At 40.1% G+C, this 26,224-nt stretch overlaps 1 protein-coding gene and 1 pseudogene across 2 annotated transcripts; one reads left to right on the top strand and one right to left on the bottom strand.

Moving 5' to 3' along the window:
• Positions 1-1,844: 1,844 nt before the first annotated feature.
• Positions 1,845-5,789, bottom strand: Mup13 (major urinary protein 13). Of its 2 annotated transcripts, none has more exons than XM_030252989.1 (7): positions 5,602-5,789; positions 5,130-5,263; positions 4,288-4,361; positions 3,542-3,652; positions 3,097-3,198; positions 2,888-2,974; positions 1,845-2,097 (listed from the first exon to the last, which is right to left on the bottom strand). In XM_030252989.1, exons 1-7 carry the CDS (start codon positions 5,695-5,697, stop codon positions 1,994-1,996), a joined length of 708 nt encoding a protein of 235 aa, XP_030108849.1. In that variant the 5' UTR covers positions 5,698-5,789; the 3' UTR covers positions 1,845-1,993. The 2 variants fall into 2 exon arrangements, with proteins under 2 accessions (XP_030108849.1, NP_001334063.1); NM_001347134.1 differs by having other exon boundaries at positions 2,888-2,933; positions 5,602-5,764.
• Positions 5,790-6,622: 833 nt separating this feature from the next.
• Positions 6,623-24,879, top strand: Mup-ps10 (annotated as a pseudogene).
• The last annotated feature ends 1,345 nt before the right edge of the window (positions 24,880-26,224 follow it).

A 26,224-nucleotide genomic window follows, 5' to 3' on the forward strand; every position in this document is an offset into this window, starting at 1 on the left:
GAACGCTCTATCCTGGATGAACTTGTGTACAGAGGGCTGTGGAACAGCCCAAGCTCCGGGAGTAGATGGTGACTGAAGGGATCCTGTCCCAGCTGCTCCACTGTTTCTGTGCCCTGCACACCCTTGCTGGTCATTCCCTGGAGTGTTAATGGAGAGAAAGTGTCTACTTCACCTCCCAGCCCTCGAGTGAAAGCACTCCTGGGAGAACAGTTCTTTCCTGTGCTGGCCTTTGCACAGCTGATAATCTTTATAAAAGGAATGAAATAAGGAACTCCTATAGGGTTAAGGAATGTCTCAATAAGCTCTAGGTTGGGTGTAATTGGGAAATTACACTTCAGTGATTAAATAGCCCATTATATCCTATTTATAATAAGTGGACACAAACATAAAGCTAACTCTGCTATTGGTAAAGAAGTAGCTGTCACTGATTTTAGCCAGAGGACAGACACCATTTTAGATGGCAGAATTATCTTGTGTTTCCAATCTCAGGAGGATGGTGCCTAATGTTGATATTTTGTGAGGTTATTTATTCCTGATAAGACATTTGGGCCAACCATGAGCATCAAGCCAGCTTTTGCAAGTTGAAACTCCTAGATCTAGCAGTCAGACCAGTCCTTAGGTGTCAACAGCTGCTTTGATATTTAGAATGGTTGGTCCTGTCACAGCAGCTACAGGTATTTGTGTTCTTTCTGTATGTCATGTAAGGTTGGGCATCTGTCTTCAAATTACCTGCTTCAGCCCTTGTTATCTGAGGGTACATGCTCATGTGGCATCCTTGGGCTTTTGTGACAGTTTTCCCCAACCCTCTATGTTCCCTAGCTGTAATGTATTCAGAGATCACAAAGAATTGTACAGTTCTACAGTGTCAACCGTCACATCTTCCCTGTCTTCTTACTTTACAAAGGGATTGCTTGGTCTGAGATTTTGAATTCCTTCCTTGACTTTGAATGTTTTCACTATTTCAAATCTTATTTCTACAAAGTGTTTGGTGTTGAAAGCGAGAGGATTTAGCTTGAACTCAACCTGCAGTGTTGGTATGGAATAACCAAAATTTTTTGTACCTTTCTCTGGGTTGTGTTCTTTTGAGGTATGGTAGCATGGTCAAGCCTTTTTTTGTCTTCTACAGAGTCTTGGATTGGAACTACTTCTTAACTATATAAGGATTCCCATTGATAGCTTATTTTGTGAACACTTATTTTGTCGATTAATTTTTTTGTCAATTCTAAAAATGAAAAGCTAGGCATGGAAGTCCATGGATGTAGTTGAAGCCACTTAGGAGGCTTTGGTCAGAGAATGATTTGGACCCACAAATCAGGGCAATTGTGGGGAGGGAGCTATTTCATCATAATTAGTTAGGGTTCTCAATAGTGTTTTGCCATCTTTTAGCAAACTACAGGAAGAACTCCTTTCATGTGTCCTGAGTTGAACCAATTTAATCTATTGATCTAGGGTCCAGGGTATTCTATGGAAAGCTAGAAACCTTTTTCTTTTTATCCAATGTTACTCTAATTACCAAACCTACCCCCTCACTATGTCCTGAAAGTTATTGAGCAGGCATAGCCTTAGAAATATGTGTCTCTCCTTTGCTGTGTTGAAAGAGAAACTATGGATGTAGGAGTCATACAGCAAGTGTCATGCTCCCGAGGTCCTCATAAATCACTAAATCAGGAGAGCTAAAGAGCAGGCAGTACACATCAGGGCTTGGGATTTCTGCAGGGGAGCCAAAATCCAGAAACTCAGGTTACATTTGGGGTCATAAGGAAGGATCTTGGTTACAGGACCCAGGAGGTCCCCTCATTCACTCACTATCAGCCCCACATTTTTTCTGGACATAGAGACATATATTTAAGTGCAAGGGTAATCATTTATTGAACAGGAAGAGGAAGAAATTCATGAAAAATTGTCATGGGTATATCAAAGAGAAATTTAAAGAAGTCTTTGATTCTTGATGAGGTATCCTAGGTAACATGTGGATAGACTGGAATTGGACTTCTCAGTGAGACAGGATGGAATGCAGATCACAGAATTTATACTGGGGATGCTGTATGGATAGGAAGGGATGATGGTGGAGTCCTGGTGAGAAGTCTCCACTCAACACTGTAAGCCAGGAAGAAAGAATATAGAAACTCATTAAACACTTCTTGGATTGACTTCGGGACAGTGAGACATTCTATTATATAGAACAAAGGGGATGAAGAAATGGATCTTCCCTTGCAATCTAACTGGAATTATTGGCCAGAACACAGGGATGAAAGTCAGAATAAATGACCGTAATGGAAGATCTGAGGCTTGTTTCCACCACCTTTGTTATAAGAAGCTCTGAAGAATGTTAGGTAAATTGTAGAATAATGATAAAAGCCTTGGCTACTTTTAAAGACTTCACACATTATATGAGTGATGTCTTGTACTACATGAGAAAGGAGGGCCATAGCAATTTGCTCTCCAACCTGTTCGAGAAGTAGTGATCAGGGACCTCCACTCCCAGGTAAGAAGCCAAGGTTGTACAGAGTTCAGATTAAGATGTTATTATCTCGAGTGGGATGGGGGGGGGGGTCCACAGACACTAAAGAACAGTTATACCACAACCTTCCATTCTGTGTCTTAATGATATTGAACCCATCGCTGAGCCATTTTTATACAACCATACATCAAATATGTAAAACTCAAATCCTTGTTTCATTGCCTAAGTCTTGGGTCACATTACTTCCAAGCTCAAAGTAGGACTAGATCACAAATCCAGACAATTCAAAGCCAATCTTCAAGCTTTCCTAGAAGATTCTTTATCGAACTATTTTTTAATGTAATTTGGGTGCACAACATTAATACTTTGGGAAGGGCCTCTCCATGACGACCAACCCCCTCCTTGCTCTCTTTGGATATTGCCCACCTGGAGGCTCAGGCCATTCTTCATTCTCGGGCCTGGAGGCAGCGATCTGTAGTGTGAGAACAAGAACATGTTCAGGTACCAGGTCCACTTTATTTCCCCAAGAATAAGGATAGGACTCACCAGCATTCAAAAATGACTGGTAGCCAACTAGGTTTGTTTCCTCTATGATAAATATTCAGGATGAGAAAAATAACTGAATCCTGACTTACTGGCATTGGATAGGTCAATGATATTTTCTCTAAGGATTCCATGCTCCTCACATAGTTGTGCAAACCTTTCCTTGATGTCTGAACTCAAATCTGGTTCTCGGCCTGTGAGAAGAGCAATAGTGAGTGTAGCAGTTATATTGTGTGCATTGACCACAGCCTGAGTGAGTGGACAGGGACTTCCCCATAAGGATGGGAGTATGTTTGCCAACACAATTGACAGGCATTGGTATGATCTATCCTTTGGATTTGGCATCCATAGAATATCCTTCAGTCACACTGAGAGATTTCAGAATGCTTCCATTACTATGCTCAAGGGTTGATGGGGAGAGCATCAATCATCAGGAGGTTACAAAGAGGTAGGCCCAAGCTGGGAAGACCATATTAAAGCTAGAGTTTTTTGTTCTTTTCCCATCCGAGGATCAGTTTCTGTGTGAAAATACTTTACCATAGAGCCCCATCAGCTGGAAGGTTTCCCCATCCTTTTCGTTAATGAGATGAGCCATAAGAAAGTTATCATAGTCTGTCTTAGGTATAGTAAATGTATTGAATCCATCATCTGTGGAAGAAATGGAACACAGCTCAGAAATTTTTTGTTCTGCAGGAAATTTTGGATACCCTTTTCTTGTTCTACCCCAACATAAAATAAGTAAAATACATATCGTGGAAGAGATGGGTGAAGTGTCAGAGCCTTTCTGTCTTCAGTTTTCTGAACTTAAAGAAGTAACTCCTAAGAAAAGGGACTCTGAGAGGTCCACACCACTAGTAAACAGTCAGCCATAGCAGCACCACTCTCTCATCATCTCCTAGGCTTACCTCCCTCCCTCAGCAGCTTCAAGCAACATGTTTCTATCTTTTATAAGTTTGTTGTATCAAACATCCACTGCTACACCCTAAGCGATTAACACCAGTGCTAGCCTCCAGGCAGTATCAGATAGATTCCATCTCCCCCTACTTATCCTACTTTCCTGCCACAGGGTGTTAGCTATAAGATGGCACCAGTTTTACTAGTAGGTGCAATTTCCTGAGTTCAAACTCCAGCAAAACACACACAACAATAACAACAACAACAACAACAACAGCAACAAACACACACACACACACACACACACACACACACACAGACACACACACTAAAGGTGTTAAGTTTTACTAATCATCTTGTGGATAGATATATAGATTTTATGTACTCACACGTCACAGAATATTTACCAGCCTTTTCTGTTTTGTCAGCAACCATAGATAATTCCGAGCACTCTTCATCTCTTCTGTAAAACAGAGTGAGCTGGTTCGTAAGGGATTTTGATCTGGATGGATTCTGGACCCTGTACTCTGTACCTATCTCCAGTTTCTGATTCCATTTAACTTTTGACTGTTTTTGTAAAATTAGCAAAAGGCGTTTATTTACATTAATTCCTTAGTATTTCATGCTTTAGCAATCACAAATTTGCCTAGTATTTAAAAAAAAAGAAAACAACAATCACTTCTCATCCTTATTACAACTGCAACTACCTCCAAGTTTCACCAGTGCCGGGCTTCAGCCAGCGGTGTAGATTATCAGCCAGATTTCCACCATCTGCCTCAAATTAGCACTCTGTAATGTTGCCTGATGTGGTTCCCAGTACCACAGAGGAGAATTATTATTATCGCCTTTACTGCAGGAAAACGGAAGTACAAAGGGGTGGATTTATTTGGCTAACAACTAGAAAGAAAAATTTAATTCATGATCACATAATCTTAAGTTGTGATAAACTGGCTCAATAATGTGGTTTCAGAAGTGTCTCTGACCTTTCCTTAAGGAACTCCTAGTGAATTAATTCCTGTCACCAACTCTTGTCTCTGACTTTTGAAAAATCCCTGGTTATGAGATCTTGGTTCAGTGTCAGATGGAGCGTTCTGGTTTAGGATACAGACTTAGTATGTGTGTACAAATGTGCATACTGAGAGGCATCTCTTCCCCCAGTCCCGAGTGTTTGTAGGCGTGAGACCATACCAGGTTTCATTTCCTCTTTCTCAGCTAAGAGCATCTCACTTACACAGTATGGACTTTAAGAACTAAGGAATTCTCCAAGACATGGATTTGCTCCAGAAAAAGTCTAAAGTTGCCATGTTCTTCTATCTTTTCTCTTTTGTCAGAGGCCAGGATAATAGTATGCCATTCCCCATTAATCTGTAATAGATAAGCAAACGGTTAAGGGAGAAGAAGCAGGGATACCACATGCACATGTGTCCACTTGAACTCCATCCTATGGGTTAGGGCCTGAGCATACACAAGGGTAGATCTCATGCCAGTTGTCACAATACTTAGCATACTGCCCCTGCCTCTCAGTGAGACTAGAGGTCCCCCAACATTTTCAGTTATGAAGAGCTGGTCTTACTTCAAGGTCTGGATCCATTCATTTGTCTAAGAGATTGGGGCACTATACCCATCCCCTCAAAGGACCTACTTGGCTTCAAGAGTTCCCCAAAGCACATTCTGAGTCAGAAGCTACTATTCAGTGATCATACCTTTTCTACATTAAAGTTCCTTCCCGTAGAACTAGCTTCTTCTGCATGGACACAGACTAGGGTCAGTCCCAAACACAGCAGCAACAGCATCTTCATTTTGGTAGGGAATAGGATTGTCTGTCTGTCAGGACCACGTCTTTCTTGTGATCGTGGCTACACTCCACTCCCCAGCCCCTTTGCTTGTCCTTATATACTCTCTGGTTTCAGCGGGTTTTTTTTTTTGTTATTGTTGTTTGTTTTGTTTTTTTTTTCCCTCTTCCCGTATGGGTCTCCTCTACCTCTGTCAGGGTTTGTGGAATGTTTTCTCATTTATTGATTAGAGGCCAAGAATTCTTCCTTGCCCTTTGCAAACTTGGCAATTTCATAACCTATGGATTGATTTAGTAATCTTATGTTTCTCAAAACATATTCCCAATAAAACAGTGGGTGTTCAAGAGAATTGCCAACTGGAATCAGATGCAACTTTGGATCTGGTTTGGAATCAGAAAGCCAGTTTTGGAGGGAGTACAGACTGAACTGGAAGGACAAGTATGCATAGAATCTTTGCTTTAAGATGAGTATGGAAGAACTTGAGTTACCCAATTTTTGCAAAAGATTCATTTATATTTCATGTGTATGAGCACTGGTTTTTCATGTGTACCTGAGTACCATGTCCAGACCTGGTGCAGCAGAGGTCAGATGAAGGAGTCAGATTCTTTGAAACTTGTTTTTACTGAGAACCCAGGTTCAATTACCAGCACTCCCATGGCATCCCAAAACACACTCTAACTTCAGGAACAGGAAATCACATACTTTCAACCCTTGTGACCTCCTCTACAAATGTGGTGCATACAAACTCATTCAGTCACATGCAAATAAAATAGTAAATCTTAATTTAAAAAATTATCAAGAAAAGTCTTCCAAGGCTAAGCTGATAGCTGCCTGAAAGGCTTCAACCTTTGTACAGATAGCACTGACCTCAGAATCCAAAGTGGTGTCAGTAGCCAGGTTTCATCAACTGTTTACTTTTGAGAACATTGGACTTCACCTGACAAGACATAATAAAATAAAAATAAAAGACTTCAAGAAGGAGGCAAGTACGTGATATGCTTTGTTTCAACTTTGCTTCAGCTTTATATGGTATGTACTATTTTATTCTTCGTACCATAGTATTAGTTAAGACTCACAAAGATGATGTAACCGTATAATGTCATTTAGTCAATCAACGTGAGAACTTAGATTTATTCCAAGACTCTCTAACTCAGGAGCCTTTTTTCTTATTGACTCTACTACACAGGTCACAATATTTTTACCATGAATGGGGAATGGTTAAACAGTCAAAGGAGAAATAAACAGTGTTGGAGAGTTATAAACAAGTCAGACTGGCAGGTAGTAGCAAAGAAAGTGCACATGTGTTTCTTTAAAATATGGAGGAGTTGGTGTGGACCGAGAATGAATGAGGTATGACAACTGACTCTCTCTAGGTCTACAAGTGTTTGGAGTAAGCTCTTCTAGGGGATTATCACATTTTTCCTTCCTCCTCCTCCTCCTCCTCCTCCTCCTCCTTCTCCTCCCCATCCTCATCTACCTCCTCCTTCTCCTCTTCCCACATTCTTCTTTTTGGTTGATTATGGTGTCTGCACACATGTGCACATGCTTGTACCTTTGCTAGTATATGCAGAAGTCAGCACAGGACACCAGTCGTCTCCCTTTATGTCTTTTTACTTCATCCCCTTGAGACAGGGTCTCCCTCTGAATCTGCAATTAGTGTATTTCAGATAGGCTGGCTGGCTACTAAGTCCCAGGAATCCTCAATTCTCAGCCATCTACCCACTTCTGGGGTTAAAAGCAGCCATGACCAGCTTTTTAATGTGAGCTCTGTGCTGGACTTGAGCTTACACTGAGGGTCTGAATGGTCTTAGATCTTTGACTATCCTCCTGCTCCAGCTTCCTGAACTCTGGGATTATGGGTTGTAGCACCTCATTTGGCTATGGACTATTGTTTTTCTAGTAATGAACTAGAAGTTGCTTCTACAGCAGAAAGCAACAATGAGTTCACCCAACTCCCGGCTTCATCTCAGGCACATTCCCTGTCACTAAGCATGTTAACACTCCTTAGCATGTGTAGACTGTTTATGTGACTGAAAACCTGAAGTAGTCAAGAAATGACTAGACAAAGTATGTGGGTAAGGGGTTTAAGACTTTACATGAAACCAACTTACATCCCAGTTGTAACTAGCTAGCATTTCTGAAACTAATAGGAAAATGATTAATCACTTTGACCTTTGTTTCACCCTCAAGTAATTGAACAAATAACTCTTTCAGAAAGCTTGTGGACACATACAAGCCACTTATATGATGCCAGGGTATATTTGTGGCCAAAAAGAACATCAATAAAAACAGGCTTATTTGATTCATGTCCCAGAGAGGAAATATTCTGTTGTCTCTCTAGCAGCCAAAGTGATAGTGCATACAGCTGACCCTGGCTCAACATCAGTTCTGGAACACCTGCTGTGTCAGTGTCAGAGTGATCCCCACCAACCCCCAGCCTTGAGCTGGCTGAACAAGTTTGCAATACTGGAGTCTCCTGTCTTGCTTTAATACAATTATATCATCTGTCAGACAACTGAGAACTGCCAACACTCAGAGCTGCTGAAGAGCCTACTTTGCAACTCAATCCAAATGAAACAAGCAACAGAACTCAGCTGAAACAAAGGGATGGGACTTTGGGTTTTCCCATATATATCCAGTGCCATACATTAAAGATTGAGCCTTAATTAGAGAACTTTGTCTTGGCTTGTTATTTCTCTTGCTGTCCTTCCCATCCATCCCCAGTTTTCCTTTCAGGAACCCAGTAACCTGTGTCTGCTGTTGGCCACAGGTGACACTGGATTCAGAGACCTGAATATGGAAAAACCGACTGAGGGAAACTGCCGTGGTGGAGCACTACAAAAAATGGAAGATGGTATTCTGCATGGTAAGCAACATACAGCATTAATGTTAGTGCTATAAGTTTTATCTTTTGAAGGCTGTTGATTGCAAGGGTGTAAAAAGGATACAGGCTAGACTGAGTAAGATTGGACCCAACAGTGATATCAGTTAGGGGTTGACAGTGGAAAATGGGTCTGAAAAATTCTAAAAAGGCATTTTTCTCAGTCAAGAACTGCATCAGAGAAGAGGAGTAGGCTAAAAATAATAAAATAACATAAAATAAAAGTTGAAAAAACTATACACACAAAAAAGAGAAATGCTAGATATACAAATGACATTAGAGAGAGAGAGAGAGAGAGAGAGAGAGAGAGAGAGAGAGAGAGAGAAGGAAAATGGATTTTAGAACTCTCCCAGGGACAGAAGGACATCAGGAGATGTCCTACAGGAGACATCCTTAGTTCTGGTTATACCAAGTTTTCTATCCTCTCTGTATTTTCTGTGTTTCTTCCAACAATCTCTCCACATGTCAACTCATGACTGCTTTTGTTTTGGTGTCTGAATGACTGTTGTTCTTTTTTGTTTGTTTGTTTGTTTGTTTGTTTTTTCAAGACAGGGTTTTCTTGTATAGTCCTGGCTGTCCTGGAACTCACTTTGTAGACCAGAATGGCCTTGAACTTAGAAATATGCCTGCCTCGCCTCCCGAATGCATGACTGTTGTTCTATGTTTTCTGTTGGAAGGAAAAAAATGGTTTAAACTTTATCTGCTGGATCTCCATCTCTTGATTCAGTTTCAGTTTGCACAGTGGTGGCTGATTTAAGTTGCCAGGAGTCAAGTGCAGCAGGAGAAGGCCTGCTGGAAAGCTGTTTTTTAGAGGGGCCAGCAGCTTCTTAGTTCTAAGGCAAAGAAGCTGATAGGTTTTTTCCCGAGAAAAAATCTCTGCAATTATGATTACTTGGTTCAGCATATGACAATGTGCTTTTTCTCTTGAAATTATTCCAAGAAAAGTAAAAATTCTTTGATTGGTACAAATGTATAAGATTCACGAAGCTGCTTCATTTGTTTTCTGATTGGTCTTAATGGTATAAATATACTCTGCATGTCTTGGTTATAGAGTATTGGCTTATAAGTTATTGGGTATGATTTAAAAAGTGTAACACTGGTAACAAGTAAGTTAGCTTAAAACTGGTAACTCAGGGTTGTAGTCATTTTAAACAACATGTGGCATGAACCAGCCCAGGAAATCAGGCCTCTTAAGATACTTCTAAATCGGGATAATATTTTATGTAACTCTTATCCAAGAAACTAGACTCATAAGAGATAAGATTTAAAACAATGTCTCTTCAAAGAAGTATTAAAAGTTGAAATGTCATGCATTCATATATAAGAATTGTTAGCCAAACTTTGTAACATGAAAGTAATCCTTTTGGTATTAATTTTAAAGAGAATGGATTGCTTCTAGTTGGGGTTTGCTTTCCAAAATTTATGGTTATGCTCTAATATTGAAAAGAACTTAAAAAATTATGGTTATAATTGCCAGTGTTCTATTGGCTGCACTTTGCAGTTTGATTGGAAGCTGAGGATTCTTAACTCACCCATATTTTTTAATTAGGATTGATGCAAGAGTAATAAAAGTTAAAAACAGCTGTGGCCAGTATGAACCTGCTGCTCCTTTTACACAGCTTTATTGGATACAGTGGTAGAAGCAAAATTTAAGTCCCCAAGATTGGAAAGGAGATCTAAGTGATAATTTATTTGGTATCAAACAGGTTCCTGATTAACATTTTCATGATTTTGTGGATATGTTACTAAAAACAGCTAGCAGGATTTTTAGAGAGTCTCAATTCAAGCAGGGGTTCCTTTTTTTTCTTCTTCTCACAATTGTCTTATGAGAATGCTAATGCAGCTCTCTGTGGATATTCAGCCACATGAAACAAAGACAGACTTATCTGGATATATTTTTCCTTGTACAGAAAATTGGAGCCTCATATCATCAGTGTTTGCTTATTATTGTTGTCCTGCAGGGGATTATAGTACTCACAAGCAATGTTTTCACAACACTAAGATTATAAGGAATGTTTTAAGTATAAATCATCTTAGGAAAGACTGTCCAAAACTTTGAAGCACAAACAGACAGTAGAATTGCTCCCCTGGAATCTTTTGCTGCAGGAGGGGTAGTCATTGGGCCAGACCTCAGGAAAAAGGCTCAGATTAAGAAATATTTTCATTTGAGTTAATGCAAATCTCAGAGCAGCCTTAGCGAGGATTGTGTGGCCTTTCTTTTTTTTTTTTCTTTCTTTCTTTCTTTCTTTCTTTCTTTCTTTCTCTCTCTCTCTCTCTCTCTCTCTCTCTCTCTCTCTCTCTCTCTTTATCTTTTTGCAAACCCTCCCCAGGGAAGTTGTTGGGGCCTCACCTCTCCTTGCCTTTAGGGAATGATTTTTAAACCTAAAGGGCATCATTACAGGCCTATCCAGGTGTTATTCAAAATAAAGTTTAAACTTAAGATTTATAAAAGGTTAATGAGGCTGTGGAACTACTAAGGGCATTACAATCTGCATTGCCTACTCCATATAGTATTATTATGGTTTTGGAAGTTTGTGTTTTCCTTGCAACCTGATGATTTTAAAGGATTTGCTTCTAGTGAGCTTGTGATCATTGGAAAGTTTTGCCTCTAGGTATGCCTAATAGCCTTACATTATGTAAATTAAAAAATAATAAATTTTTTGTCTCTGGTTCAATACAAGAAGCTAGAACTTTAAATCTTTGAGTTTATATTGTTTATTATGTGGAGAGTATTATATTAACTATTCCATCTTAAGGGAAATTTACTGTAAACCTTTGCTCTTACACAATGAGCTTGAAAAATTTTGGAGTAGTTGTCACTCCAGAAAAGATTCAAAAGGCAATATCTTTTTCAATATTTGGGCTCTCAGTTATATCCTAGAAAACTATGGTAGAGAAAATTCAAGAAAGAAAAGATGATTTGCTTCCTTCAAATTATTTTCAAAAGGTACCAGGAGATGTTAATTTGCTAAGACCTCACTTTAGGCTTACCACAGGAGGGCTTAAGCCTTTGTTGGATGTTATCAAGGGAGATGCAAATTAACTGGTGATAAAAAAAAAGCTATTCAGAAAATTGAGGAAGCTTTTGTAATCAATTGTAATTAACTGTAATCAATGGTAGTCGAATGATAACTGCTTATTTTAGTTATTGTTACTCAGTGAGCCCACAGCAATTCTTTGGAAATGAAGTATTAATGTGAAATCATCTTTCTTCATCTCCAAGTATTGTTTTAACATCCTGTAATGAAGCTGTCATGGTGTTAATAAAATATTGTAGCATAGAATCATGAAGGTAGTTTAGAAAAAAAAATCTTAAAAACCTGACAAGACATCTATAACTTGTTTCAAATAGCAATTAAATTGTTTTCGCAGAATATTGATATTTGGCCTATTGCATAGTAAACTTTTGGGTAAATTGATAATCATTATCCAAAGACAAGTTAAAATTTACTTCTATGCATGCTTTTGTATTTCCTGTAAATTGATGTATGCATCCCATAAAGAAAACACCTACTGTATTTATGAACTGTCCATCTATGGGAGAGAAGTATATGTGATTGGATCACATGTTTATTCTTTTGAGGTTCCTCCTGCTTCAGGACAGATAATTGAATGTGTGCTGTAGCCAGTGTTTTGAAATGTTGGAAAAAAAAAACCCAAGCTTTAATTTGTATACTGATACCATATATATATATATATATATATATATATATATATATATATATATATATATATATTGGCTAATAGTTGCTTGAAAGAGTTTCTTTTTTAGATACTGCTAATTCTCAAATTTTGCAACTGTTTCTGCACATACATCGCAAGGGAAAATATTGCTCCTTTAAAGGACTCATTGCACCTTTAAGAACTCATTGTGGACTGCCCGGAACAGACCCCTTAAGGCAATGGCACAGCAGATTTTTATCCCAGGAAGATTATAGACCTTAAACAAGAAGAGTTGGTCATATTATCTTGTTTTTTTTTTTGTTTGTTTGTTTACATCCTCAAAGTAGTAATGCCTTGATATAATAATTTGGTATTTTTAGAGAATGCACATGTCAAATTGTAAAGACTTGTTCTTAGAAACCTCAATTTTTATCTGTTCCACCGAATGGTATTAAAATCTCAATGACTTTTACTTAATCAATTATTGCAAACTGATACTCATATTTCTGATCTTAGAAAAATAAAATATTTACATGTGACTATTGACACCTGTTCAGGCTTTATGGTTGCAATTTCTTTAACAAGAGAAGCAAATATTAATGTAATTAGTCATTGCCTACATTAACTTTTTTTAATGCTTGGTGTTCCAAATCAGATTAAAACACAAAATGGAACTGGCTATTACATTCAAGCATTTGAGATGTTTTGTTAACAATTTAGTATTACCCATGATACTGGGATTTTATATAATTCTCAAAGACAAGGCATTGTTGAACTTTCAAACAATATGTTCTTAAAAAACAAAAAACGGGAATTGTGGCTGGGTGTGGTGGCACATGCCCTTAATCCCAGTGCTCAGGAGGCAGAGAGGCAGGCAGATTTCTGATTTCGAGTTCAGTCTGGACTACAAAGTGAGTTCCAGGACAGCCAGGGCTAAACAGAGAAACCCTGTCTCAAAAAACAAAGAGACAAACAAACAAACAAATAAACAAACAAACAAGAGAGGGGGAATTATATCCCCGTGCACATTATTTAAATTATGCATTTTATTTTTAAAATTTTATATTTTGGATGCCAAGGAACCTTTTGCTGAGTGTCTACAGCATCCTATGGCTAGGCATACTTATGCCTAGGTGAGATGGAAAGATCTACTTATCAGTATAAGGCATGATCCTGATCAGATATTTAATATGAGCAAGAGGGCATGTTTGTATTTATTCTGCCAAATGCTTCATGATCATGCTTGCTGCCAGAGTGATTAGTGTGGCAAGAGGACACAAAAGGATAATATTGACCTGTGAGCTTGCTGAGTGCCCTGACAATGTAACAGGAAAGCTGTAGTGGGTGTATGTTTTTGACCAACCTTAGCTTGAGTATGTTTCAGAATACACAATCTGCCTGGCTTCAAGTTTTTACACCTGGTGGGACAAAGAACATAGAGACTGTGGAAACTGACTTAGAAAAATTAATCGAAAGGAGGAGTTATGATTTTTCTCTTTCCTTTAATGTGACCAGTTATTCTGATGCAATGAAAGACTGGCCTAGAAATAAATCCAATTTTGGATATTCTAATTATGAAGATTGCTAAAAAAATCTTTATCATCCAGCTTACCTGACTCTTACAACAATTTACCTGAGGAGGAACAGTTTTTTTATTTTTTATTTTTTTTTTTCTGTTGCTTCTCAAAGCCACCTCCCTCACACTAGGAGGCCAGACCCTGGGAAGGATCTTTGCTAATTTGAACTGAATTGAGAGCCTGGGACATCCCCACAGAGAACTTTAGTTCTGTTCCTTTTAATTTTTCCTTTGTATTTTAAGCAGGTTGGTTATTTGCATACATTCTCACCTTCAGCAAAGCTCACATATGGCAGTTATTCATCGCTATGAAGAGATGCATTGAGAGCATATTGTGGCTTTGATCTGAATGGGAAAAAGGCGTGCTATGAGGTCCAGTAGCCAAGATGGGCCACTGATGAGTCTATGACTCTTATCAACCTAAGACAGAGGCATGTGCCAAAAGGCCATGTTTGTTCATTATAAACACTGAAAAGCCATGCTTGTGTAAATAAACACAAATTGCACGTGTACTCCAGGGAGGATCAAAAGGAGTCTAGACATTCAGAATCAAGGCAGGCACAGCCACCAGCCACCATTTTTCCCACACAGGGCCATGGAGCATAAGTAAATTCTATGCTCCAGTTAAGCTAATTTTTAATCAAGAAAAATGGAGGAACTGGACCCCCTAAGTCTATGCCACTGGAGCCAGGCATCTGGCTCTATACATTTACATGTTTCTGCTAGAGAACTGAGATCTGCTTGACCACTGAGCAGCTGAAGAGCCTACTTTGCAACTCAATCCAGCTGAAAGAAACAACAGAACTTAGCCAAAACCAAGGGACAGGTATTGGGTTTTCCCATATATATTCAGGGACTTACATTAAAGACTGAGTCTTGATCTGAGAACTTTGTCTTGGCTCATTATTTCTCTAGCCATCCTTCCCATCCATCCACAGCTTTCCTTTCAGGAACCAAGGAACCTGTAGCCACTTGTGGCTACATCAGAGGATGCTTGGAGTAACTGGAATCTACCTGCTTAGCTCCCCAAACCTATCATGGTCCCCTGGATGCCAGAGGTAGAGACAGAATTAGGGGGCAAACAGATTATTGGCCAGTAACTCATGAAGGATGAAGGGAGATAGAGGGCAGCAGAATCAACAAAGGGAAGTGGTCCTGTGTTAGTCAGAAATGCTATGACATAGTTTTGTTCATTCATGGGGGAAGGATGGCGTACCCCAAATAGGCCAGCATCTCAGCTCAAAGACCAGAGAGTCTGCTGAAGAGGTTAACAGCTGGGACTGCTAGCTGTTCCCACCCCTCACAACCAAGCAGTCTTTTCTTCAAGGTTGGGGGTGGACTCCAAACTATACTGACTCTTGATTCTGGCATTCCAATCTGCTACTGAACACAGATAGTCTTTTCCTAAGAGGTCTTGAGTCCTCTCCTCAATAGGTATCTGTCATAGGGACATTGCAATACAAAGTTATTTAACTTAGGGAAATCTGTCATCTGAGGTCAAGAACAGTGTTTACACGAAAGGTCAGCACATGGCAGGCACAGAGTTAGCTATCAGTCACTAAACGTTGAACAAGGGAAAGCAGGATGACAACAGAGAGGGAGAGGCTGGAGAGATGACTCCTGGATAAGAGCACTTGCCTGTTCTTTCAGAGGTCCTGGGTTAAATATCAACCACTGACATGGTAGCTCACAGGAATCCATAACTGTAGTATCAGGGGTTCTGACACCCTAGGTGTGCACTGCAGGCATGTGATGCACAGACACATGTGCAAGCAAAACACTCACAAACATGAAATAATCTATTAAAATATGAAAGCATTAACCAGACCACCAGGAAGTAGGCAGAGGGCTATCTAGGGCATGGAGAGTGTCCACACATGCAAAGGCCATGACAAATAGGAGCACAAGTAGTTCAGAGAGCCAAAGGAAACCTTGCAGGAGCACAGCAAGCATAGAAGTTATGAAGTGAGTCAAGGCTAGAAAGGGGGTTGTGTCAGTTTGCAGGGTGTGACTTTACGAAATCATGCAGTATGGGTGACTTCAACAGCAAGAATTGAACGCTCTCATTTCTGGCAGCTAGAACTCTGAGAGCAAGGTGTTCAATGGGGCTAGACTCCTATCTCCAAACTTAGATTCTTCTACTGAAGTTATTTTATATAGTCTGAGCTCTTTCTCCATAGGAAGCTGTTCTTGGTCCTTTTGTGTTAGACAGTTGTTCTCAGCTTATATGGCATCACATATTTTTCCTATTTTATTTTCTTTCTAAATGCCTTCATTACTTTTTACCCAATCCAAATCAAATGTAAATGCCTCTGTGGTATTGTGTTAGGTGGGGTTTTTTAGAGGAATAAAACCTACAGCATGTATGTGATTTGTTTGTTAGAATGGCTTACAGACTGTGTAGTTCAGCTAATCTACTAACAGAAATTCCAGGGATTCCTTAATTGTTCATTCCTCAAGGTTGGATGTCTTAGCTTTTTTTCAGCCACCTCCATGAACAGCCAGGGCCACACAGACAGGCAGACAGACAGACAGGCCTGTGTAGCCAGGCCTGAAGCACAAGGAGCCACCTCCATGCACAGCCAGGGCCACAGAGACAGACAGCCAGACAGCCAGACACTGAGATCTTAAATAAAGACAGTTAAAGCTCCTAGGATGCTTTGCTGGCTGTGTGTGTGTGTGTGTGTGTGTGTGTGTGTGTGTGTGTGTGTCTGTGTGCAGAGGCAGAGGCATAGAGATTTCTGAGTTCTAGCACAGCCTGGGTCACACAGTGAGCTCCAGGACAGACAGACAGACAGACAGCACTGTGTAGCCAGGCTTGGAGTTCAAGGAGCCACAGCCATGCACAACCAGGGCCATAAAGACAGCCAGCAAGACAGCCAAATAGCCAGACACCCAGACAGCCAGGCTCATGTAGCCAGGCCTGGAACATAAGGAGCCATCTCCATGCACAGCCAGGGCTACACAGACAGACAGATAGACACTGAGATCTGAAATAAATACATTTAAAGCTCCCAAGATGCTTTTCTGGCTCTGTGTTTGTATGTGTGTGTGTGTGTGTGTGTGTGTGTGTGTGTCTGTGTGTGTGTGTGTGTGTGTGTGTGTGTCTGTGTGCAGAGGCAGAGGCAGAGGCAGAGGCAGAGGCAGAGGCAGAGGCAGAGGCAGAGGCAGAGGCAGAGGCAGAGGCAGAGGCAGAGGCAGAGGCAGAGGCAGAGGCAGAGGCAGAGGCAGAGGCAGAGGCAGGGCGATTTCTTAGTTCAGAGACATCATGGTGCACACAGTGAGGGTCATAGGAAGTGTTTATGGGGGGAGGGGTTTCATGGCAATAGTGTGTTGTGTGAAACAGCTACACGAATCTTATACATTTATACCAATTAAAGAATTTTTACTTTTCTAGGTATAATTTCAAGAGAAAAAGCAATTTGTCATTTGCTGAACCCAGTAATCATAATTGCAGAGTTTTTTTTTTTTTTTTTTTTTTTTAGGAAAAAAAACCAAACCTATCAGCTTATTTGCCTTAGAACTAAAAAGCAGCTGGCCCCTCTAAAAAACAGCTTTCAGCAGGGCCTCTCCTCCTGCACTTGACTCCTGGCTAAGGGTGCTGGGCAACTTAAATCAGCCACCACTGTGCAACTGAGACTGAATCAAGGATGGATAGCCAGCAGATAATGTTTTAACCATGTTTTTCTTTTCAACATGAAACACAGAACGACAGTCATTCAGACAACAAAACAAAAACAGACATGAGTTGACATGTGGACAGATTGGTGCACCAAACACAGACAATACAGAGAGGGTAGAAAACTTGATGTAACCAGAACTAAGGATGTCTACTGTTGGGACCAGAAAGCAGAAGCAGGATATCTCTTGATGTCCTTCTATCCCTGGGAGAGCTTAAAATCCACTTTCCTTCTCTCTCTCTCTCTCTCTCTCTCTCTCTCTCTCTCTCTCTCTCTCTCTTTTTCTCTTTTTCTCTCTCTCTCTGTCTGTCTCTCTCATGTCATTTGTATATCTTGCATCTCCCTTTTGTGTGTATTCAGTATTTATTTTATTTTATTTGTTTTAATTAGGTTTTATTTTATTTTATTATTTTAATCCCTACTCCTCTTCCCTGATGTAGCTTTTGACTGTGGACAAATGTCTGTTTAGACATTTCCAGTCACATTTTCCACTGTCAACCCCTAACTGATATCAGTGTTGGGACAACTCTTACTCAGTCTAGCCTATATCCTTTTTGCAACCTTGCAGTCAACAGCCTTCAAAAGATAATACTTATAGCACTAACATTAATGCAGTATGTTGCTTCCCATGCAGGATACCATCTTCCATTTTCTGTGCAGCCCCACCAAGTCTGTGTCCCTCAATCAGTCTTTCCGTATTTAGGTCCCTTGTTCAGGCGCCAACTGCACTGACAACAGTCACAGGTTACTGGGTGCCTGAAAGGAAAACTTGTGGTGGATTGGAAGTTCAGTGAGAGAAATAACAAGCCAAGACAAAGTTCTCTGATCAAGGATCAATCTTTAATGTAGGGCACTGAATATATATGTGAAAACCCAAGGACCTATCCCTTTGTTTAGGCTGGGTTCTGTTGCTTGTTTCAGTTAGATTGAGTTGCAAAGTAGCTCTTCAGCAGCTCAGCGGGTGGGCAGTTTTCAGTTGTCTGACAGGAAGATATAATTGTAGCAAAGCAAGACATGTAGCTCCAGTGTCAGAGACTTGTTCAGCCAGCTCAATGCTGGGGGTGGGGGATGTCAGGGGTCAGACACTGACACTGACACAGCAGGTGTTTCAGAACTGTTGTTGAGCCAGGGTCAGCAGTATGAACTCTCACTCTGGCTGCTAGAGAGACTACAGAATATTATCTCTCTGGGACAGGAATCAAATAAGCCTGCTTTCATAGATGTTCTTCTTGAACCCAAATATACCCTGGCATCATATAAGTGGCTTGAATGTGTCCATAGGCTTTCTGAATGAGCTATTTGTTCAATTAGTTGAGGGTAAGACACAGGTTAAAGTGATTAAATCATTTTCCTATTAGTCAGTTTCAGAAATACTAGCTAGTTACAACTGGGATGTATGTTGGTTACATGTAAAGTCCTTAAACTCCTTACCCACACACTTTTTCTAGTCATTTCTTGACTACTTCAGGTTTTCAGTCAAGAGTGTTAACATGCTTAGTGACAGGGTAGGTGCCTGAGCTGAAGTTGGGAGTGGAGGGAACTCATTGTTGCCTTCTGCTGTAGAAGCAACTTCTAGTTCATTACTAGAAAAACAATAGTCCATAGCCAGATGAGGTGCTACAACCCATAATCCCAGAGTGCAGGAGGGTGGAGCAGAAGGATAGCCAGAGATAGAAGACCATTCCAATCTCAGTGTAAGCTCCAAGCCCACCTCAGCTCACATTAAAAAGCTGGTCATGTCTGCTTTTAACCCCAACACTAGGTAGATGGCAGAGAGTGGAGCATTGCTGAGACCTAGTGGATAGGTAGCCTATCTGAAACACACTAATTCCCAGATTTAGAGGGAGACCCTGTCTCAAGGGGATGAAGTAAAAAGAGATAGAGGGATATATTGGTTTACTGTTCTGACTTCTGCATATACTAGCAAAGGCATAAGCATGTGAACAGGTGGGCAGACAACATAATCAACAACAACAACAAAAAAGAATGAGGGAAAGAAGAGAAGAAGGAGGAGAAAATGGTAAGGAAAAGAAGGAGGAGGAGAAGGAGGAGAAGTAAGAGGAGGGAAGATCCTGATATTCCCCTAGTATCCACCAAACACTTGTAGACCAAGAGAGAGACAGTTGTCATGCCTCATTCAGTCTTGGACCACACCAACGCCTCCATATTTTAAAGAAACACATGTGCAGTTTCTTTGCTAGTACCGGCCAGTCCAAAATGTCTGAAGCTGTACAGCAGTGTTTATTCTTCTTTCTCCTATTAATCATCCCCCTTTCATGGTAAAAACATCCAGATCTGTATAGTGGCATCAATAAGAACAAAGGCTCCTGAGTTAGAGAGTCTTGGGTTTAAATCTAAGTTCTCACATTGACTGACTATATAACCTTATACAGTTACTTAATCTTTCTGAGTCTTAACTAATACTATGGTAAGAAAAATAAAATAGTACATACCATATAAAGCTGATGTAAAGTTGAAATGAAGCGTATCGAGTACTTGCCTCCTTCTTGAATTCTTTATATTCCCACATCAAACATTCGTTTATGTTTCTAATTCCAGGGTAAATGAAATGTCTACTGATACAAAATATGTTCCCATTGTAAGTGTATATTTATGGAAATATGATTTTTGGCATGATTTCTACTTGGACATCCATCAGCAAATATGACTTTGAACAATATTTGTATTTTTCATTAATGGTGAGATTATGTCTTGTCAGTTGAAGTCCAATGTTCTCAAAAGTAAACAGTTGATGAAACCTGGCTACTGATACCACTTTGGATTCTGAGGTCAGTGCTACCTGTACAAAGGTTGAAGCCTTTTTGGCAGCTATCCCCATAGCCTTGGAAGACTTTTCTTGATAAGTTTTTTAAGTTAACATTTACTGTTTTTATGTGTATGTGCCTGAATGAGTTCATATGCACCACTTGTGTACAGGAGGCAACAGGGATCAAAAGAAAGTGTATGGTTTCCTGTTACTGAAGATAGAGTCAGTTTTAGAATGCCAGGTAAGTGAGGTAATTGAACCTGTGTCCTCAGCAAAAACAAGTTTCAAAGAATCTGATTCCTTCTTTGACCTCCACTGCACCAGGCCTGTGCATGGTACTCAGGTACACATGCAAAACCAATGCTCATACACATGAAATATGAATGAATCTTTTTCAAAAGTTGAGTAACTCAACTTCTTCCATACTCACCTTAAAGCAAATATTCTATACATACTTGTCCTTCCAGTTCATTTCCCATCCCCTCCAAAACTGTCTTTCTGATTCCAAGCCAGATCCAAAGGTGCCTCTAGTTCCAGATCACAGTTCCCTTGAACACCCACTGTTTTCTTGGAAATATGTTTTGAGAAATGTAAGACTACTAAATCAATCCATAGGTGATGATATTGCCAAGTTTGAAAATGGCAGGAACAATCCTTGGCCTCTCATCAATAAATGAGAAAATATTCCACAAAGCCTGACAGAGGTAGAGTCGACCCATACAGGAAGAAAAAAAAAAAAAACCCACTGAACCCAGAGAGTATATAAGGACAAGCAAAGGAGCTGGGGAGTAGAGTGTAGGCAACATCACCAGAAAGACGTGGTCCTGACACACAGATAATTCTATTTCAGACCAAATGAAGCAGCAGCTGCTGCTGCTGCTGCTGCTGCTGTGTTTGGGACTAACCCTAGTCTGTGTCCATGCAGAAGAAGCTAGGTCTATGTGAAGGAACTTTAATATCGAAAAAGTACGATCAGTGAATTGTATGTATGATCAGAATGTGCTTTGTGGAAATGTTTTAGCCAAGTGGGTCCTTTGAGGGAATGGTTATTGTGCCACAATGTATTAGACAAATGAATGGCTCCAGACCTTGAAGTAAGACCAGCTACTCAGATCTAACAATGTTTGGGGACCTCTGTTCTCACTGAGAGGTAGGGACAGTATGCTAAGCATTGTGGCAACTGGCATGAAATATACCCCTGTGTATGCTCAGGCCCTAATGCATAGGCTGGAGTTCAAGTGGAAACATGCATGTGGTATCCCTGCTTCTTCTTCCTTAACCATTTGCTTATCTAGTACAGATTAATGGGGAATGGTACACTATTATCCTGGCTTCTGACAAAAGAGAAAAGATAGAAGAACATGGCAGCATGAGACTTTTTGTGGAGCACATTCATGTCTTGGAGAATTCCTTAGCTTTTAAACTCCATACTGTGTAAGTGAGATGCTCCTAGCTGAGAAACATGAAAGGAAAACCTGGTATGGTCTCATGCCTACAAACACTTGGGATTGGGGGAAGAGAGGCCTCTCAGTATGCACATGTGTACACACATACTAAGTCTGTATACAAATCTAGAATGCTTCGTGTGACACTGATCCAGGATCTCATAACAGGTTGTTTTTCAAAAGTCAGAGACAGGAGTTGGTGACAGGAATTAATTCACTATGAGTTCTATAATGGGAGATCAGAGATACTTCTGAAGCCACATTAATGAGACAGTACATCACAAGTTAAGATTATGTGATTATGAATTAAGTTTTTATTAGTAGTTGTTAGCCAAATAAATCCACCCCTTTGTACTTCCGTTTTCCTGTAGTAAAGGCGATAATAATAATTCTCCTGTGTGGTACTGGGAACCACATCAGGCTCCATTACAGAGTGCTAATTTGAGGCAGATGGTGGAAATCTGGCTGGTAATCTAGACCACTGGCTGAAGTCCAGCATTGGTGAAACTTAGAAGTAGTTGCAGTTGTTCTAAGGATGAGAAGTGATTGTCGTTTTCTAGTTTTAAAATAATAGGCAATTTGTGATTGCTAAAGCATCAGATATAAAGGAAATAATGTAAATAAAATCCTTTAGCTAATTTTTCCAAAATAGTCAAAAGTTAAATGGGATCAGAAACTGGAGATATGTATTGTGTAGTGGGGCATGAGGCCAGCCAGTTCAAAATATCTTACTCACCAGTTCACTCTGTTTTACAGTATAGATTAAGAGTGCTCCAAAGTATTTTTAGTTGGTGACAATACAGAAAAGGCTGGTAATATTCTGTGACATGTGTGTATATAAAATGTCTATCCACAAGATGATTAGTAAACCTTAATACCTTTAGTGTGTGTGTGTGTTGCTTTAGTCTGAACTCAGGAACTTGAACCTACTAGTCAAATTAGCACCATCTAATAGCTAACACCCTGTGGCCTGCAAGTGGGATAAGTAGGGGGATATAGAATCTATTTGATACTGCCTGGTGGCTAGCACTGTTGCGCATCGCTCAGGGTTTAGCAGCAGATAATTTGATAAAACAAACTTATGAAAGATATAAACATGTTGCTTGAAGCTGCTGAGGGAGGTAGGTAAGCCTAGGAGAGGATGAGAGAGTGGTGCTCCTGTGGCTTACTGTTCACTAGTGGTCTGGACCTCTCAGAGTCCCTTTTCTTAGATATTACTTCTTGAAGTTCAGAAAGCTAAACACAGAAAGGAACAGACAGTTTACCAATCTCTTCTAGGATATGTAATTTAATGATTTTGTGTTTGGGGTAGAACAAGAAGAGTGTATCCATCATTTCCTGCAGAACAAAGAATTTCTGAGCCATGTCCCATTTCCTCCAGAGATGATGGATTCAATACATTTACTATACTGAAGACAGAATATGATAATTATATTATGTTTCATCTCATTAATGAAATGAATGTGGAAACCTTCCAGCTGATGTTGCTTTATGGTAAAGTATTTTCACACAGACACTGATCTTGGAGTGGAAAAGAAGAAAGAACCTCTAGCTTTAATATGGTCTTCCCAGCTTGGTCCTGCCTCTTTCTCATGTCCTTAAGATTGATGCTCACCTCAATCATCCCTCAAGCATAGTGATGGAAGCACTCTGAAATCTCTCAGTGTGACAGAAGGATATTCTATGGATACCAAATACAGGATAGATCATACCAATGCCTGTCAATCATGTTGCCAACCATTTCCACATCCTTAGGGAAAGTCCCTGTCCCCTCACTCAGGCTGTGGTCAATGCACAAAATACAGCTGCTACACTCACTATTGCTCTTCTCACAGACCTAGAACCAGATTTGAGTTCAGACATCAAGGAAGAGTTTGCAAAACTATTTGAGGAGCATGGAATCATTAGAGAAAATAGCATTGACCTATCTAATGCCAGTAAGTCAGGATTCATTTATTTTTCTCATTGTGAATATTTTATCATAGAGGAAACAAACTCAGTTTGCTACCAGACATTTTTGAAAGCTGGAGAGTCCTATCCTTTCTCTTGGGGAAATAAAGTGGACCTGGTACCTGAACATGTTCTTGTTCTCACACTACAGATCACTGTCTCCAGGCCCTAGAATGAAGATTGGCCTGAGCCTCCAGGTGGGCAATATCCAATGAGAGCAAAGAGGGGGTTGGTGTTCATAGAGAGGCCCTTCCAAAAGTATTAGCATTGTGCACTCAAATTACAATAAAAATAGTTTGATAAGGAAACATTGAAGAAAGCTTGTAAATTGGCTTTGAATTGTCTGGATTTGTGTCCTAGTCCTCCTTTGAGCTTTGAAGTAAAGTGACTCAAGCACTTAGGCAAGAAAAGAAGGATTTGACTTTTGAATGGTTGATGTATGCTTGTTTTAAACAGGCTCAGCAATGGGTTCAATATCATTAAAAGACAGAGTAGCCCGATGTGGTATACCTGCTCTTCAGTGGTCCTCCTCCATCCCACTCGAGATAATAACATCTTAATCTGAACTACATACAACCTTGGCTTCTTACCTGGGACTGGGTGTACCTGATCACCACTTCTCAACCAGTCTGGAGAGCAGACTCCTCTGGCCCTCCCTTCTCATCTAGTCCAAGACTTCACTCATATAATGTGTGAAGTCTTTAATGTAGCCAAGGCTTTTATCATTATTCCACAATTTACCTAACCTTCTTCAGAGCTTCTTATGACAAAGGTTGTGGAAATAAGTCTCTTATTCCATTATGGTCATTTATTCTGACTTTCATCCATTGTGTTCTGGCAAATAATTCCAGTTAGATTGCAAGGGAAGATCCATTTCTTCATCCCCTTTTTCCTAGATAATAGAATGTCTCTCTGTCCAGAGGTCAATCTAAAAAGTACTTAATGAGTTTCTGTATTATTTCTTCCTTGATTACACAGTGTTGAGTGGCGACTTCTCACCAGGACTCCAGCATCATCCCTTCCTATCCATACAGCATCCTGTGACAAGTTCTGTGATCTGCTTTCCATCATGTCTCACAGAGAATTGCAATCCCTGTCTCTCCAGCATGCTACTAGGATAACTCATCAAGAATCAAAGTCTTTCTTTAAATTTCTCTTTGATACACCCATGACAATTATCCTTGAATTTCTTCTTCTTCCTGATCAAAAAATGATTACACTTGCATTTAAATATATGTCTCTGTGTCCAGAAAAAATGTCGGGCTGACAATGGGTGAATATGTGGACCTCCTGAGTTCTGATCCTTCCTTCTGGTCCAGAATGTAACCTGAGTTTCAGGATTTTGCCTCCAGTGCAACAATTCCATGCCCTGATGAGTACTGCCTGCTTTTTAGTTCTCCTGCTTTAGTTCTGTCTGAGGACCATGGAAGCATGACACTTCCTGCATGATTCTTCCAAGCATAGTCTTTTTTCTAACAGAGCTTAGGAGAGACATGGATTTCTAAGGCTATGCCTGCTAAGTATGTTTCATGACATGGTGAGTGGGTGTGCTACAGTGGGAGAGGTTTGGTAATTACAGTCCCATTGGATTCAGAGAAAAAGCATACTCTGGCCCCTAGATCAAGAGATTAAATTGGTTCAACTCAGGACACATGAAAGGAGTTCTTGCTGTAGTTTGCTAAAAGATGGCAAAACACTATTGAGAAACCTAGGCTTTTATGATGAAATACCTCCCTTCCCCCAAATGACCTGACTTTGGGTCCAAGTCATTCTTTGACCAAAGCCTCCTAAGTGGCTTCAAGTACATCTATGGACTACCATGCCCAGATTTCATTTTTAGTCTTGGAAAATTTGAGACAAAAAAAAATTGTTCGCAAACCAAGCTATCATTGGAAATCCTTATATAATTAAGTAACAGTTCCAAATAAAGACTCTGTTGAATACATAAAAGGCTTGACAATGCTACCATACCTCAAAAGACAACAACCCAGAGAAAGGTACAGAAACTATTTAGTTATTCCCCGGTCAACATGAGTGCTTGAGGTCACCCTAAATCCTCTCCCTTTCAACACCCAACTCTTTGTAGAAATGAGACGTGAATTAGTGAAAACATTCAAAGCCAAGGAAGAAATTTGCAACCTCAGACAGAGCAATCCTATTGTAAAGGAAGAAGACAGGGAAGAGGTGAGGGTTGATACAGTAGAACTTTACAATGCTTTGTGATCTGGGAGTAGATTACAGCTAAGGGAACATAGAGGGTTGGGGACAACTGTTACAAAGGTAAAAGAATGCCACTTTAGCATGTACACTAAGAGGAACAAGGGCTGAAACACAGTGATTATGTAAGGAAAGATCCCCACCCTTACATGACATCTACCAAGAAGACAACTATCTGTACCTGCAGAAGTGACACGACCAACCATTCTAAAGTTCAAAGAAGCTGGTGACATGTAAGGACTGGCCTGACTGGTAGATCTAGGAGTTTTCACTTGCAAAAGCTGGCTTGATGCTCATGGTTGGCCCTAATGTCTTATCAGGAATAAATAACCTCACAAAATATCAACATTAGTC

This window comes from Mus musculus, chromosome 4, assembly GCF_000001635.26.
Source record: "Mus musculus strain C57BL/6J chromosome 4, GRCm38.p6 C57BL/6J".
NCBI classification, from domain to species: Eukaryota; Metazoa; Chordata; class Mammalia; order Rodentia; family Muridae; genus Mus; species Mus musculus.

Coding starts and splice junctions, on each gene's coding strand:
- Mup13 (XM_030252989.1), bottom strand. CDS start 5,697: ATGAAGATGCTGTTGCTGCTGTGTTTGGGACTGACCCTAGTCTGTGTC. Junction 3,199..3,541: donor CCAGCTGATGGGGCTCTATG/GTAAAGTATTTT, acceptor CTCTTCTCACAG/GCCGAGAACCAGATTTGAGT. Junction 2,098..2,887: donor AGAATGGCCTGAGCCTCCAG/GTGGGCAATATC, acceptor CCTGGCTTACAG/TGTTGAGTGGAGACTTCTCA.